Source organism: Eleutherodactylus coqui, chromosome 13 (assembly GCF_035609145.1).
Source record: "Eleutherodactylus coqui strain aEleCoq1 chromosome 13, aEleCoq1.hap1, whole genome shotgun sequence".
Classification (NCBI taxonomy): Eukaryota; Metazoa; Chordata; class Amphibia; order Anura; family Eleutherodactylidae; genus Eleutherodactylus; species Eleutherodactylus coqui.
The window spans coordinates 99,303,200-99,320,583 of NC_089849.1; the positions used below are offsets into that span (position 1 = coordinate 99,303,200).

The window sequence follows — 17,384 nt, forward strand, 5'->3', positions numbered from 1 at the left end:
TACTTGAACATTCAATATTGACCGTCGGCCTTGTGCACATGAATTTCTCCCGATTCTCTGACTTGATATCATGTACTGTAGATGGAGGGACATTCAAAGTTTTTGCAATCTTACAGTGAGGAACATTTATTCCTCCATTCGTAAATGCCGTTTTTCAAATTAGTGATCCTATGATTATCTTTCCTTCTGAGACTCTGCCTCTCTAACATACTCTATTTATATAGTCATGTGACTTAGTTGAAAAATTGACCACCTGCTGTTTCATTACTACTTTCCCGACTTTTGTTACTTCCTTTCCAACTTTTGCAAGATTTGTTGCTGCTACCAATTTCTAAGTGTTTTGTTCTAAAATGATGTGAAAAATGTCTTCCTTTCCCCTTCTGATATGTTCTATTGTGACTAAAATACGCATATGAGATTCCCAAATGATTGCATTCTTTTATCCGCAACATTTATTTACATTTTACATGTGTCCCAACTGTTTTGGAATTGGGGTTGTAATATTTACAAAAAGTGTCTATATGCCTATTCACACATAGATATTCTATTCTTCATTTGTGCTGACTCATCTTAATATTTTGCCGGACTGTCTCCTCGTCAAATATTGGCCAGATACCTGGAGAAGTCACAAGCCGGCCAAGCAAACATTAAAAAGATTTTGTCATTACAACAAAACCCCTCCCACAGGCTCGGCCCGGGCCAAAATAAAAAAAGGCATACTAGACTGTTCTGGAGCTATGGGACACAGCTGAGAGCAACTGCCACACGGTCGTGGTAAACATGTATGGTAACACTGTGGCCTCTGATTGACAGCAGACGACACCTGATTCTTGCTCCTGTAAGGGCTCCCACACACTTGCGTTTGCGTTTTTGTTAACGCGATTGTCAATGGGACTTTCTAATGTTAAAAACGCAATGCAACTTGCGTTTTTGGTGCGTTGCGTTTTTAACATTAGAAAGTCCCATTGACAATCGCGTTAACAAAAATGCAAACGCACGTGTGTGGGAGCCCTAACTCCAATGACACTGCCGACGCCAACAAACCGTTCAGACAGGAGGTTCATCAAACTACTGGAAGAAAACGTATCAAAAGCATCGGCTTTCACATTCTTCCAACCTGGACAATAAGTAACTAAAAAGTTGAAACGGGGGGGGGAGGGAGAAAAAGCAACCCCCTTGCCTTTCTAGGACTGAGTCTCTTAGCTGATTCCAGATATATGAGGTTTTTGTGATCCGTGAAAACCGTCATCTTGTGTCGGTTAAACGCCTATTTAATCACCAACAGTACTCTGTCCCGATATAATTTTGTTGAGAAGAAGAATATTTACAAGAAAAGAACGCATACGGGCACAGATCTTTCAATTGTCACCGTTTTCTGAGACAGAACCGTTCCAACCCTCTCCTCTGAAGCATCGATCTAAACAACAAAAAGCCTAGAAGAATCTGGAGCCATGGCAAAATACTATTTCAATTTCTAAAACCACTGCAGTTCTCACGCAGGCCATTTAGTCGAGAAGCACCCCTTTGTCATATCAGTAAGAGGTTGAACGATCACCGAAAAGTCCCTAATGAACCTATGGTAATAGTTGGTGAACCCTAAGAACCTTTGTAGAGCTTCCGCACTCTTCGGTAGGACCCAGGCCTGCACCGCTCGCACCTTCTCAGGGTCCATCTTGAAACCCTCTTGGGTAATTATATGCCCCAGAAATCTGACCTCTTGCACAGCAAACACACATTTTTCTCTCTTGGCGAATAAACAATTTTTGCACAAAACTTGCAGGACCTGGCGAACATGGGAAACGTGAGAATCAAAATATCGTCCAGGTAACCTAACACAAATCTGCCCACAAATTCATAGAGAACCTCATTGGTGGAGGACTGAAACACCACAGGAGCATTGGTAAGACCAAAAGGCATCACCAGACTCTCATAATGCCCCTCCAGGGTATTAAACGCAGTCTTACACTCGTCCCCTCCTTAATCCGGATTAAATTATATGCCCCTAATTAAGAAAACCAGTTGGAGCCATGCAACTGCGAAAACAGATCCGGAAAAAGGGGAAGAGGGTATGGATTGTTTCGTGATTTTGTTCAGTTCTCTAAAGTCAACACAGGGACATAAACCGCCTTATTTTTTTCTTCACAAAGAACCCAGCTGCTAACTGGGAACTAGAAGGCCGTATATATGTCTCAAACTGTCCAGGATATAGTCTTTAACCCCTTAAGGACCAGGCTCTTTTGTATCTTAAGGACCGGACACTTTTTAGGCATTTTACCCATGTGGCGGTTTTACTGCCATATTTTTTTCCTTTAGCTACCAAAATTATTTTTCTTGCATTTTTTTTCCATGACATACAGGGCTATTTTTTAAATATCTTTCACCGCCTTTTTTTCCCTTTTTTTTAGTTTTATTGGGGGTAAAAAGCTAAAAAAAATTGGTATATTTATGCTAAAATAAAGTACAGGAACGGGCTCCTCTATTTGTTTCGGACATTTTGATATATAGTATGTATGGTTTTGCATTACAGGGCGCATACGGCGATGGTTTTGGTTGGCATCTGCTTTGGGTTATTTCTTTCTTATGTAAATATTTTGTTCTGTAATTTTGTTTTACTGATGTATGTAATTATGTTTTTTACTATCTATGTCCCCCGTGAAGTCATAATACCTCTGGGGGAAATTCGTTTTCTTTTTTTATTTATTTGACACTTCAACTGTAGCTGGGGCATCCATAGAAGCCCCAGTTACAGGGGAAAACAACCCCTGTAGTGACATTAGTCACTGGCAGAGCTGGCCAGGGTCTAGTATGACCCTCCAGCTCTGCTGTAGCAGGGAACCCCGGCGGTCACATGACCCGACTCCCTATGTGAAAGTTATGTTACTTTCACATTCTAGTACACAGCGCTCATTGAGCGCTGTGTACTCAGGGAAGCAAAAGGCAGAAAGGGTTAAAAACCACTCCTGCCTTCTCCCCCAGGAGGCTTAAAGCGCTGCTGTAATTTTACTATTGGCGGGTTTTAAGTCCAGGACCAGGAGTCATATATTTACTGTGCCTGGTCCTTAATGCGTTAAGAGCTTGTGTCTCACGGGCAGACATGTTGTACATGCAGCTCTTGGGGAAACTTGCAGTCAGGGAGAGGTTCAATTGCACAATCCCCTTTTCTGTCTGGCGGTTATTTGTCTGCCCTTCCTCGGAAAACACAAGTGACGTCAGCAATAAATTTAGCTAACTCTTCTACCTGAATAGAAGCCACATTAACAGAAACGCAACAAGACGGACAAAAGGGACTCCATTTCGTGATGTCCCCCTTCTCCCAGTCAACTACCAGGTTATGTAAGCATAACCTGAGCAACACCAAGACTAGAGCAGGAAGGGATCCATGACATATGTTATTTCTGTATGGAACAACCCAATCTTTAACCCTTTGCAATCCAATTTTGGATTCAGGGTTTCCTAGGGGGCTTTCTCTTTCCGCCATTATACAATGGCGCCATCTGCTGGCTAGAGCCAGTACTGTGGTGTGTGACATGGTGGAGAGGCCCCCTTGACAACAGAGTGGCCAGTAATATACAGTAAGAATACCCTGCCGGACGTCTTCCGACATCGGAGCTGTACAGCCTTCAATCAGAATGTCTTTAGACGTCAGACAGTGGATTGGAAAGAGTTAAATGAACATTAGGCACACAATCTCAGACATTTCTAAGATCGTGGAGAAGTGTCAATGGTGGACACAAGGATCGGAAAATCCAGGGAGTTAATCTCTAAGCCTAAACTGTTGACTGTATCCCGGTGAATTAAATTGACGCCAGCTCCACAATTCAAAAAAGCATGAATAGGACCGTCCGCACCGCTACAAAGAAGCTCAGCGGGAAGAACCAGTGTGGTGGATGATGCCCAAGCAATATGAGGGCCTAGAGGGACCTCCCCTCTAACCTTTAGGCAATCTAGTTTTCCTGCCGAGAATTATGATGAGGACAAACCGGAGCCATATGACCTGTTTACAAAAGAAACATCGACCTTGAAATTGTACCTTCCTTCTAAGTCTAGCCCTGCCTGCCAATGAAACTAGCTGCATGGGCTGCTCCTCATCAGCAGGCAAGAAGTCAAGCTATAGGGATTTCTTCTTGCCTCTCCCTAATACGTCTCCTAACTTTAATAGCCAGACATATAGCCTCATCTAGACTACGGGGTACTGGATATTCAACAAGTCCTCGATCTTATTAGACACACCACAATGGAGTTGGCTTCTTAAAGCAGGGTCATTCCACTGAGTCTCTGTTGCCCACCGTTAAAACTCAGCACAGAAATCCTCTACAGGGAAGTCTTCCTGTTGCAACTGTCTGAGATTTCTCTGTCAGGGATACTCAGAACCATCCTATATAAGACCCAAGGCAGTGAAAAAGCTTTCGACAGAGGTCAAGACCTCAGACGAAGGGGGCAAGGAAAACACCCTTGCTTGTGGCACCCCTTGTAGCTGGGAAATTACGATGCCCAGCCTCTGGGCTTTGTCAGCCGAGAACCCTGAACGTAGTCTAAAATAAAGCTTGCAGGCCTCACAAACAGATCTGAATTTCTGTCTCTCACCAGAAAATCAATTCGGTAAATCTAATTTTGGTTCTTTACTGGCAACCTGCAGAGCCAATTGTCGCCGTTTTACCTCCGTGACCTTGACAGCTAGCGCCTCTAGCTGGTGCGACAGGCCCTCAAGGGGATTCATATCAACAGTCAGAATCTCAATAAGTAAGACCTCGTCAATCTGTTGCATCCTGACCGGATGTGTGGCGTACACCAACATAAGAATAAGCACAACCGCGTGTAACCCAACCAAAAGCACGACTGTTCAACGGAAACACAAAACAAAAGTAAGGGGAATCCTTTTCCTATATACCGCAGGAGGGACCTCTGCCTAAACGGCAGGCCGACTGCTCTAAGTAGAGACCCATACGCGTACCTTAGCCACTAATAAATCCCTAACAGGGAGCCCTGAATACCAAAGATAAGGTACAAGGAAACCAACTTTGGTACTTGGCTGTAGCAAGTCTGCAGCAAGGAAAAGGCACTAGAGAGGCTGGCTGCTCCTCATTAGCAATCCTAGAAGGAAACTGATTTGACCAGCACTGAAGTCAAATCTAAGTCAGACTATATAGGGCAGGGCAACTGACATCACTCACCCAACACCATACCCCTCAGCCCCAGGAAAGGCAGAGATACTGCTAAAATCTGGTCCAGCCTGAAAGCAAGGTGAAGCTCTCAGAACAGCTGCAACACTGAGCAGGCGGACCGGGTTTTGTTATGACAAAACCCCTTAAAGATCTATTGTTCTAGATACTCTATCTTGGGGCTCGTTCAGATGAGGGCTGTTTTCACCCTGTTAACAGTGAGAATGGGCTACTTTAAGCTACTTCAAGCCCCTGTGTATGGTAGTCTGTTGAGTGGCCATATCTAATCCAATGATGTATAATACTTTCTGATGTATCTAGTCCTGTCATCTGGTATACGGTCTGCTGAAGCACTGTATCTAAGCTCCTCAGCAGTGCAGAATATTCAGTAAGTAGTGTATCAGCAGCACTCAAATCAACCCCGGATGAACAGGTCAGACCGGAGGGAGAGAAAAAAAAAGGATTCCTTTACATCAAAACAGACGCACAAACATGCCAAGCTAACCTCCAGATTGTAGACCATCAATCCAAGATCAAGCAAGTGTGTAAAGAAGAGGTAGCAGCATAAAAGGTGCTTCAAAGAATCATAAAAGTTAACTTTTATTGTTTCATCAATTTTAAAAAAGGCAACGCTTCAACCAAATATATGGTCTTTTTCAAGCCGCTAATCATGTGAAACAAGGTGGTGAATCCATGTTCCAGGAAGCAGTGCAGAATAGGTTTCTGGTTAGGTGAGTGAAAGGCCTGTGATGTGGGTGGAAAGGGGCATTGTTTTTCCTTGTGGAGAGCACCAACATGGCACAAGGAGACTTATAGGTTCTTCTGGGAAATAAGGTAAGCTACCTTCTAACGGGTGACTATACAGAGCCATTATACACGGTCACAGAAAAGTCGTCTGGCACCACCACGGCTGTCTAAAAGAAAACCTGTCCTTGATGCCCAAAGAAACCAATCACAGCGCAACTTTCATTTCTTATACTGCTAAGGTAAAACGAAAGCTGCCATGTGATTGGTCGCTATGGGCAATGTACTTATCAAAGCTAACTAAAAGAACATCTTACCTCAGCACTGTAAGAAGTGAAAGCTGCACTCTGATACCTAAATAGACGTGGTACAAAAATATAATTCATCAATATGTATTCCTTGTGGAATCTCAATACAAACTTTACATACTACACAGATAAATAGTCACAAAGTACCAAGATCATTGAGTACTACTTAAGGGAAATGTATCAGAAAATAACCTATTATATAAATCCCATTTTTGTGTTAAACATATGTTTAAAGAACTTTTGGTGACCATTTTTTTCCTGGTCACAATCTGTATTAAAACAAGAATGCCAATAGAGATGTGGACCCAACTTGCCTGTGAGAATCACATGTTCCACATAGCTGACTCTACATGGCAGGAAAGCAGGGGGCGCACTGGCTGTATTAAGAAGCAGCCACTGTGCTCTGGGAAAGGTCCGAACTGATGGAAGGGGCCTCCTCTGAGAATGGAGGTGAGGCCAACTCCTGGCTAGGCAGTCTACCAGGGGATTCACCGGATCCCCAATAGGCCAGTCCGAGCCTTGCAATAAAGACAAATTTCCTTTCATAAGTGTGTGGTGTCAGTTAGCTTTTCTGTGGCCCATGGACAACCTGTACCATCTTCCATTTGCATACTAGAGAAGCATGGCATGATCTAAAAGAATCTTCATGCCATCCTGGCAATCTCAAAGTAGAAATACTGCCCCTCTTGAGCCATATCACAGGCCTCTGACCCAGCCAGCTAGAACCCTACTCTGCACTGATGAGAGGTCATTTTCTCATGGAGAAGACTTTGGCTTGTCTTCCATCCCAAGCCATGCACAGCATGCTAAAAAGTTAGATATTGAGTTATCAGGAAGCGACCTTCTAATAGGCGGGTACTTTTGGATGCAGCCAATTTGGTCTCCACCAGGAAGATCAGTACTCCTCCTGACCTTCTGTCTTAGAGAAGCACTCAGCAATAGGCCATCCTACAATTAATGCTTGTGTTTATACGTGGACTCTTCTCAGGCTGCCCCTAGTGTTCCCCCAGCACATCGCAGTCACTATTTTGGGGTAACCAGTCTTGTGCTTTTTTTTTTTAGGAAACTTCACTGCACCCGGAATTACATCCACATGAATCTCTTTGGCTCCTTTATAATGAGGGCTCTTGCTGTCCTGATAAAAGACATGCAAAATGCCAACCGGACCCCGAAAATAGCGAGCAATGAAGACGAGTGGCTGTCCGTACTAACACCGCAGGTAACGTATCACTAGTCACATGTAGGAGTGTGGGAGAGGAAGAACAGGAGGATGATCGGGGCTGCTGAGGACAAACGGGATCCAAGAGTGGATGAGGAGCGCTTTATAGAGCTGAGGACAACGCATTTCAATCCATAATTAGTGTCGTCTTCGGGCCACAGAGCCAGGTGAAAATACCTTGACTTTAAACTTAAAAAATTAAGAAGTGCGGGGCTGATGGGATGGGAAGTGTCTAATATCACTCCGCCCCTCCCTGCCATCAGAGCGCAAGGAGTGCAATTAGCATTAAATATCGCTGCGCTTTACTTTGGACATTTAAAAAAGGTCATATAAATTAGTAGGGACTAACAGACAAAACAAGAAATACTAAATACATTCTGATAAAGTATCACAAAATGCCAAAACATCGAATAAGCCATAAACAATAAATAAAGGGCTACAAGTCATATAGTAGATAATATAATGCAATGAAAAGTAAATAACTGCGGTTTATATAACTGATATGACATAACTGTATGAAGAAAAGTAAACTGAACAGATGAGACAAAGCCAGGCAGATCCTCCGCAGTAATGCACTTTCTGTCTCCACGTCTTTGTTTATTTTTCTTTACACCGCACTTATTTATATCAATTATTTATTCTTCATTTTATTATATCAACTTTCATTCTATTTACTGTATTTGCAGCCGTTCTTTGTGTTTTACATATTTACATATTCATGGGCTCTCACAGAAGCGTTTTCCACGGGTGTATCTCCCACACGGCGAGCACGCAGCAGTATGTAATGCACTGTGTACTGCGTGCCGACAAGTCCCCATATACTGTCTTGGTGTGTGTCGCGTTCTCCTTTGCACGCTGTGTATGAGAGGCACCATGTACACTTAATGACAGTGTATCACTCGTGTAAAACCTGCAAGCGTAATACATAGTAAAAACCGCTTGTGTGAGACCCCTTATGGATTATACTTTATTGGCATGTATTTTGTATTTAGCATTCTGCCTAGAAGATAATATATATATATATATAATTTTTTTTTAAACATCTAAAGCTAGGTCACCGTTTGGGGGTTCCTTGTGCTCTGGTGGCGGGGAGGGGGCGGAGAGCGGGATGTTAGATGTTTAGACCTGCCCATTTCTCGTTTGAATGAGCGAATGATGTCAGGGTCGCTCGGACAGACTGTTTATACAAACAGATACATGGTTCACATTCGCTGTATAAGTGACGGAGGGCGAATGAACGATCGGTATTTAAACAGAACGATCAGTGAAACAACAATGGTTTTTGTGCCTCATAAAATGAACGATGAACAAAAAGCAGCAATTTATCGTTCATCGTTCGATTGTTGGCTGTGTTTGTATTTAACAATTATCGTTCATTTTCGCTGATTTTAACGCTTTTGGAACATAATCGCTCCGTGTAAAACGGCCTTTACATTTTTAAACTGTATTTTTTTCACTTGGCTGAGTGGTCCTGAAGGCGACACTAATTTAGCGTTGAAGCACACTTCCCTATAAGCAATCCTCATCCACTCTTGGACCCTCTGTTTGTCCTCCGCAGCAGCACCGATCATCCTCTGTTCTTCCCCTCTCACAGTCCAGATGGAGGGGCTTCTACCTGTCGGGCCGGAGGAGGTTGCAGCTGATAGGTTTCCCAGGGTGCTGTGCCGCTTGCACAGTCGCTCCAGGTGAGTGCTTGTCCTGCTGACCTTCTCCCATTGTGGGGTTCCGCACACGGAGCGCTCCATCATCTACTACATGTAGGAATAGGCAGGGATTCCTTTACTTACAAAATGTTCAATTTAGAGCGGCCGCACATGGGCGTAAATGCATATACACTCGCAATAGTGTGACATATATGCAGGGCGTGCGGCCGCATGCTATTGTGCCCATATCGGCAGTTTTTACTGTAACTTTTTGCGCTGCTGGGACCACTCCCATCGATGTGGTCCTGCCAGCACCATGTTTGAGTAGGAGGGGCACCCTACCTAGTAGGCGGGTCTGCTGACTTAGTAGGCCAAGGTATTCTCATTTAACCATGCAAAATTGTGCAGGTCAGTGCGCCATTTTAGGCAGACAGGGGCCTTTGGTGCACAATTGCGCAGCGAAATAGAGCATGCTACTTTTTTTTCCCCCTGAGCTCGAAATGCACATGGGGGGAAAAAACGTGTGAAGAAAGTCATTGAAATCAATGGATTCTATTTACTGCGCATTCAGCACGCAGATTTTGTGGCTGCAATTGCACACGTGTGTAGCCGCCCTTACTGTTAAAGGCTGTTTGCTTTCAGGGCGGCCCGCACATGGGCGCATTTGTGGCCGCAAAATCTGTGCGACAAACGTGCAGCAAGAAAGGACCCATGTTCTTTCACACATGGCTCTATTCTGCTGTGCAATTGCACCCATAAGGCCACCGTCTGCCTGAAATCGCTGACTGTACTGCACGATTTTGCGGGGCTAAACGATAACACCTGGGACTACTAAGTCAGCTGACCTGCCTAGTCAAACATGGCGCTGTCGGGACCGTGCCAATGGCAGCGCAAAAAAGTTCAGTAAAAGCTGCTGAATCAGGCGCAGTAGCACACGGCCATGTGCCCTGCTTAGTGAGTATACGTTACGCTATTGCGAGCGTATATTCGCTTACACACGTGTGTGGCCCCCTAATTTGGAATAAGACTAAAAGAAAGTTATTGTAGAGCTGAGCCAAAAGAAGCAAATAACTACTAATGTAATGTCTGACTCTGCTCTGTCCTCCAGGTACCTACCTCATGCCGGATTGTCTATATCTCCTTGCATTTCTTTGTGGGTGCTAATTATTTCTGGCTGCTGGTGGAGGGAATCTACCTGCACAGGACCATCGTCTCCCTAGTTCTGTGCGAGCGGAGGATGCTGCTGAGATACATGGCCATCGGCTGGTGTAAGTGGCCATCGTGTCCTCTTCTGCATGTCTCTGGCTGGGTCACTTATTTTACCTGCTCTCGTTTGTCTTCTAGTGTGCCCCCTATTGTTCATTATACCCTGGGTGATAGTGAGAAGCTACCTGGAGAATGAAGGGTAAGCTGCATGGTGCCAACTCCTATTTATTCTTCATCTTCTAGGTGGCAATGGAGTGATGACAGCTGAGCAGAGTATTTCAGATGAGGAGTAAGCTGATCTTGTGGGAAGTCATAGAAAAGAAACAGGGTATAAGAGGGGTAAACCCTCATTCCCTCACTTTAAATGTGTTTCCCTTTAAGATTTTGTTGCTACATTGTTGCATGCCCTCTGATTTGGGTACAGCTTTATATTGTGGGCAGCATATGTGGGCCCAGTCCCCGGTATGGCATGGGCAGCATAGCACTCTCTTTCTAACCCCTGAGACAGAGCAGCCAAGAGACTGGCATGACAATAATATTGGATGAAGGCGGTGCTGTGAATATCGACTATCAGGATTTCAGTAAAGCCTTTGAGATAGTTCCACATACAGAACTTAGAGATACGTTATTGAAAAGTGGACTACGGTCTAAGGCACCCTAAAGGTCACTATAATCCTTAATAAATCACAGCAGTTTACAGAATCTGGATCCACTCGATATATACAACTATATACGAGTTATAACTAGAGATGAGCGAACGTACTCGGTAAGGGCGATTTCGCAATCGAGCACCGCGATTTTCGAGTACTTCGCTACTCGGGTGAAAAGTACTCGGGTGCGCCGGGGGTGAGCGGGGGGTTGCAGCGGGGTGTGGGGGGGAGAGGGAGAGAGAGAGAGCTCCCACCTGTTCCCCGCTGCTACCCCCACTCCCCTCTGCAACCCCCCACCCCACAGCGCACCCGAGTACTTTTCACCCGAGTAGTGAAGTACTCGAAAATCGCGGTGCTCGATTGCGAAATCGCCCTTACCGAGTGCGTTCGCTCATCTCTAGTTATAACCTTTATTAAAGTATTTAAAAAGGCATATCCACAAAAATAAACGAAAATAATAAAATACTTGGTCAAAAACTGAAAAAATAGTGCGGAGGTAAAAATATGAATGAGGAGATGCCTGAACTTGTCCTATAATACCTTTATAAATGTGGCCCTAAAATAAAGAAGAATTGTCACCACAGTGCAGTCAGGCAGCAATGAAAGGAATTAGGGTTCTTGGCTGCATGGCTAGAGGTATAACCAATAGAAAGAGGGAGATTGTGATCTTGCTGTAAAGACATAGTTACATAGTATGCTAGGCTGAAAAAAGACAAATATTCATTCAGTTCAGCCTGTTTCCACCCCCTCCATGTTGATCCAGAGGAAGGCAAAAAAAAAACGTGGGCAGAAGCCAATTTATCTTCATTCTGGAGAAGAAAAAATCCTTCCCGACTCCATAACGGCAGTCAGAGAAATCCCTGGATCAACATTTAAGATCAACAACCCTTCTGGCTATTTAATGTCTATACCCTGTACTGCTGTAAAAAGACATCTAGTTTCTCTTAAACTTCCCTATCGATTTTGCCATCCCCACGTCCTCAGGAGATAGTTCCACAGTCCCACTGCTCTTACAGTAAAGAACCCCCTTTTGTGTTGGAGATGAAACCTGCTTTCTTCTAGACATAGCGGATGCTTTCCTGAACACCGGTGACCAGAACTGTAAGAGAGTATTCCATGTGAGGCCTGACAAGTGCCTTATATAGTGGAAGAATAATGCTCTCGTCCCTCGCCCCTATACCTCTTTTAATGCACCCTAAGACTTTATTAGCTTTTGCAGCAGCTGACTGGCATTGGTTACTCCAGTTTAGTCTACAATCCACTAGTACCCCCAGGTCTTTTTCCATATCACTTTTCCCTAGCAGTACCCCATTTAGTGTATATTGGTGACATCCGTTTCTCCTGCCCATGTGCATGACCTTACATTTATCGATGTTGAACTTCATTTGCCATTTTTCTACCCAAGCCCCCAGCTTATCTAGGTCCATTTGTAACCATACCTTGTCCTCCGTTGTATTAATTATCTTGTATAGTTTCGTATTATCTGCAAATATTGATATTTTACTGTGCAGCCCCTCTATCAGGTCATTAATAAATACATGGAACAGAATAAGGCCCAATACTTAACCCTGTGGCACCCGACTAGCGACTGTGGTCCAATCAGAGTGCGAACCATTTATTACCACCCTCTGCTTTCTATCTCTGAGCCAATTCTTTACCCAAATAGGGGTCAGAAACGCTCTTTTCTCCTTAGGGAGAGCAACTATGTACTATAAACTAAGTAAGGAGACTCAAATGGCCATGCATGCTCCTCTGGGTAATATGCAAATAAGGGAGATGGAATAAATCCTCCACAGTGCCACCTATTGAAAGGCAGCTGTATGTACATGGAGTCTGGCTTTGCTTTTAATTCTAGGTCATTGTAACAAGGCTTGTATAAAAAGTCTGACTTTGGCTTGAAGGAATGCGGCCTTTCAATAGGTGGCACTGCGGAGGAGTTATTCCATCTCCCTTATTTACCATAATACACACGTTTTCACCCAATCCGAGCTGTCTCATTTTATATATCAGCCTATTATGCGACACGATGTCAAATGCTTTAGAGAAGACCAGATATACGAGATCAATAGACTCTCCCAGGTCCAGCCTAGAACTTACTTCATCGCAGAAGCTGATCAGATTGGTCTGACAAGATCGACCCTTCATTAAGCCATGCTGGTGAGGAGTTATTCCGTTGTTTTCCTTGAGGTATTCCAGAATGACGTCTCTCAGAAACTTCTCGAATATTTTTCCAGTTAATGAAGTGAGACTTACCGGCCTGTAGTTATCAGGCTCTCCTGACCTCTTTTTGTATATTGCAACCACATTGGCAATGTGCCAATCCAATGGTACAACGCTGGTCTTGATAGTGTCCATTAATATAAGAAATAGCAGTCTGTCTATCACATTTCATAGTTCTCTTTAGAACCCTTGGGTGTATTCCATCCAGGCCCAGCGATTTTCTTGACTTTCATCTCTGCACTTCCTCCTACATTAGTCAGGTGATATTTTGTGTGTGGGGGGTGTTTTATCCCCTTGCATCTTGTGACATTTTTTCTTTCGTGAATATACTTGAGAAAAAAACTAGTTAATAGATTTGCCTCCCCCCTCCTCATCATCTATGGTTTCTCCAGCATTATTTGTTAGCGGGCCACTGCTTTCAGTGCAAATCCTTTTACCGTTTATATAATTGGAAAAATAGTTTAGGGTTATTTTTACTCTACTTGCAAATCAGTCTCTCTGCCTCCTCCTTGGCAGTTTTTATATTTTCCTTATATATTTTCTTTTTTCCCTGCATGTTTCTAGCGCTGCTTCACAGCTTTCTTGAGTTAGTAAACTGAACAATTTATTTTCCACTTGAGCCTCTTACAATCTTGTTGAGGCTCATTGGTTTCCTTTTATTCATAGTTCTTTTACTTTTAAAGGGTATGAACTGCTCACATATGGTAATTAGGATGTTTTTAAACTTCTCCCATTTATTGTCTGTAATGCTATTTTTGAGGACCTTGTCCCATTTAATGTTGCCGAGCGTAATTATGAGCTGATCAAATTTTGCTTTACTAAAGCTTTGTTTTTTTCCTCGCTCACTGTTAAGGCTTTCTATTGAATGACAACTAGAAATTAATAATACTGTGGTGACTATTTCCCAAGTGTCCCTCAATCTGCACCCCCATGATTCTGTCCGGTCTGAAGCCAACTAGAGTGGCCCTCCCTCTAGTTGGCTGCCGCACATGTTGGATAAGGTAGTTATCTTTAATTGTTCTCAAGAACTTATCACCCTTGTGAGATTTGCAGGTTTAGTCTTCCCATATTATATCTGGATAATTAGTCCCCCATAATCACTTTTCGGTTTGAAACCTTCTATTTTAGTGATAATTTTTTAGTTTCCTCTGTAATGTTTGGTAGCCTATAAAAAATTCCTGTCAGGATCTTATTAGTTTTCCCTCCATGTATTTTTACCCATAAAGATTCTATGTGTTCATCTCCTACACCTATATCTTCTCATAGTCTCGGCATTACGTAGGATTTCACATAATGACATATCCCACCTCCCCTTCCAATTTCCACAGTCTCTTCTGAAGATGTTGTAACCTTGTAAATTTACTGCCCAGTCGCATTCTTTATCAAGCCATATTTCCTACTATATCGTAATTTTCTTTAGACATTCTCGCATCAAGTTCACCCACTTTACTAATCATACTTCTTGCATTTGTTGCCATACAATTTATATGGTTGTGGTTATTTGTATTCATTTTGCTACTTATGGTCCTATTAGCTGTTCTGTCAGTTCTATCTGTACTAACACCTCCCCCTGCTCGACCCCCATTTCCCTTCCTTATTCCCAGAACTCTGTCTACACTGTCTTCCACCTATCTCTCATGTTGCCCTCCCCCTCAGTGTCTAGTTTAAACACTCCTCCAGCCTTCTAGCCATCTTCTCCCCCAGCACAGCTGCACCCTCCCCATTAAGATGCAGCCCGTCCCGACGGTAGAGCCTGTAGCCGACAGCAAATTCAGCCCAGATTTCCAGGAACCCAAACCCCTCCTTTCTACACCAACTCCGGAGCCACTTGTTTACCTCCCTAATGTCCTGCTGCCTTTCTGGTGTGGCTTGTGGTGCAGGTAGTATTTCTGAGAACTACCTTGGAGGTCCTCGCCCTAATCTTGGATCCTAGGGTCCTACATTGACCTCTAACTTTGTCATTGGTGACAATGTGTACTATGACCGCTGAATCCTCACCAGACCCTCCCAGTAACCTATTAACCTGTTCCATGATGTGTCGAACTTAAGCACCAGGAAGGCAACACACCGTTCGACCCCGGTCTTTGTGGCAGATTGCCCTGTTTGTGCCCCTTATAATTGAGTCCCCCACTACCAGGACCTGTCTAGCCTGCCCAGCGCTCCCCTTCTTACTGGGGCAGTCATCTCCTCGGCTATGTCGTGCTGCAGCTGTGCTGGCTCTCTAATGGCATCTCCCTCATCTGTAAACTAGTTAGGGTGTGCAAGTTCAGGGCTAGCATCCCTGGTTTTCTTCCCCCTACCCCTTCTAACTGTCACCCAGCTGACTGCCTGCTCCCCCTACTCTTCTGAACTACCATCCTCCCCCACATCCACCCCAGCAAGCGCCGCCTCAGTGAGCAGCAAACTTCTTTCCATGCTGCCAATGGATCTCAATGTTGCAAGCTGCTCATTTAGATCCAGGATCTGGGCTTCCGAATGTGCAACATACACTCCTCTCGTTCAGCAGTATGCACCCTTGACCGACTGGTCAAGGACGGTATACATGGCACAAAATGCACCCTGGATGGCACTGCCAAGCGTGGAGCGCCTTCTAGTGGTGGATCTACTGTTTAGTAGAAAGAGAGAAGAGGGGGGGGGGGCATTATGTAAACCTTTATGTATGTTTAAGGTATAAATGAGGTTCAGGAGGAAAGTGCTTTTAGTAGGAAGCTAAACACTACAACAAGGGGGGCACGATCTGAGATTAGTTGGGGGGGGATAACAAAAGCAATGTCGGAGAATACTATTTTACTGAAAGTAGTAGATGCTTGGAACAAACTTTTAGCAGATGATGTGGTTGTAAAATCAACAATAAATTCAAGTATGACTGGGATAAGCACGTCTACTCAGAGGAATAATATAAGGGCAACTAGTTGGACCACGTGCTCTTTATCTAGTGTCTTCAATAATATGAGCAATAATTGTTCAGTGTAACATAGAAGTGCAGCTAGAGAGGTGTGGAAAATAAATGCATCACATCCTCTATTCGGTGTTTGGTATTGAAAATCGTAACTAAGCTGCATAAAACCTCCATGAACTGTTGTAAAAGGGAAAAAAAATGTAAAAAATAATGTAAAAACCATGTACAACAGTTCACGGAGGTTTTATGCAGCTTAGTTTTCAGTACCAAACACAGAATGGAGCATGGGATGAGATTTTTTTTGCACCCCTCTGTATGTACAAAAGGTAAGAGTATAGATTTGTGCGTTCTCTCCCTTAGTTGCCCTAGGTAGCCGAATACTCCCATGCTTTAAATTATCCCCTATTCCCACAAAATGGGATAACTTATTGATCGGTACGAGTCCGACCACTAGGACCCGGCCAATCCTGAGAACACGGGTATGGAGCATTCAGTAATGAATGCTTCAGTTGACGTGCATGGGCTCCGTTCATTTTAATGGCGGAGTACGGCCACTTGCCTATCTTTGGCGCTCCCATAGAAATGAATGGAGTGGCAGCAACGGTAACCAGACAACAATACATTCTTATTAGAGATGAGCGAGCACCAAAATGCTTGGGTGCTCGTTACTCGAGTCGAACTTTCAGTGATGCTCAAGAGTTCGTTTCGAGTAACGAACCCCATTGAAGTCAATGGGCGACTCGAGCATTTTTGTATATCGCCGATGCTCGCTAAGGTTTTCATTTGTGAAAACCTGGGAAATTCAAGAAAGTGATGGGAATGACACAGAAACGGATAGGGCAGGCGAGGGGTTACATGTTGGGCTGCATCTCAAGTTCCCAGGTCCCACTATTAAGCCACAATAGTGGCAAGAGTGAGACCCCCCCCCCCCCCGCACTGTTAGCAGAAAGATCGTTCTCCTCTGCCACAGCTGTAACAGCTGTGGCAGAGAAGAACGATGTTAGCCCATTGAATTCAATGGAGCCGGCAATACAGCCGGCTCCACTGAAAGCAATGGGCTGCCGACGAGCGGGGGATGAATTGTCGGGAAGGGCTTAAATATATAAGCCCTTCCCTGCAATTCATCCAGAAATGTGTAAAAATAAAAAAAATATATACTCACCTTGTCCCGGCAGAACGATGTTAGCCCATTGAATTCAATGGAGCCGGCACTACAGCCGGCTCCATTGAAAGCAATGGGCTGCCGGCGATCGCGGGATGAATTGTCGGGAAGGGCTTAAATATATAAGCCCTTCCCTGCAATTCATCCAGAAATGTGTAAAAATAAAAAATATAT

The 17,384-nt window shown here is 44.0% G+C and overlaps 1 protein-coding gene across 1 annotated transcript in view; it reads left to right on the plus strand.

Moving 5' to 3' along the window:
• GLP2R (glucagon like peptide 2 receptor) overlaps nt 1–17,384 on the plus strand; it is a 148,243-nt gene that overhangs the window by 111,869 nt on the left and 18,990 nt on the right. The window contains exons 6-8 of the mRNA XM_066586701.1: nt 7,274–7,430; nt 10,182–10,341; nt 10,418–10,478. Of these exons, the coding sequence (XP_066442798.1) occupies nt 7,274–7,430; nt 10,182–10,341; nt 10,418–10,478 (378 nt within the window). The remainder of the gene's footprint in view (nt 1–7,273; nt 7,431–10,181; nt 10,342–10,417; nt 10,479–17,384) is intronic.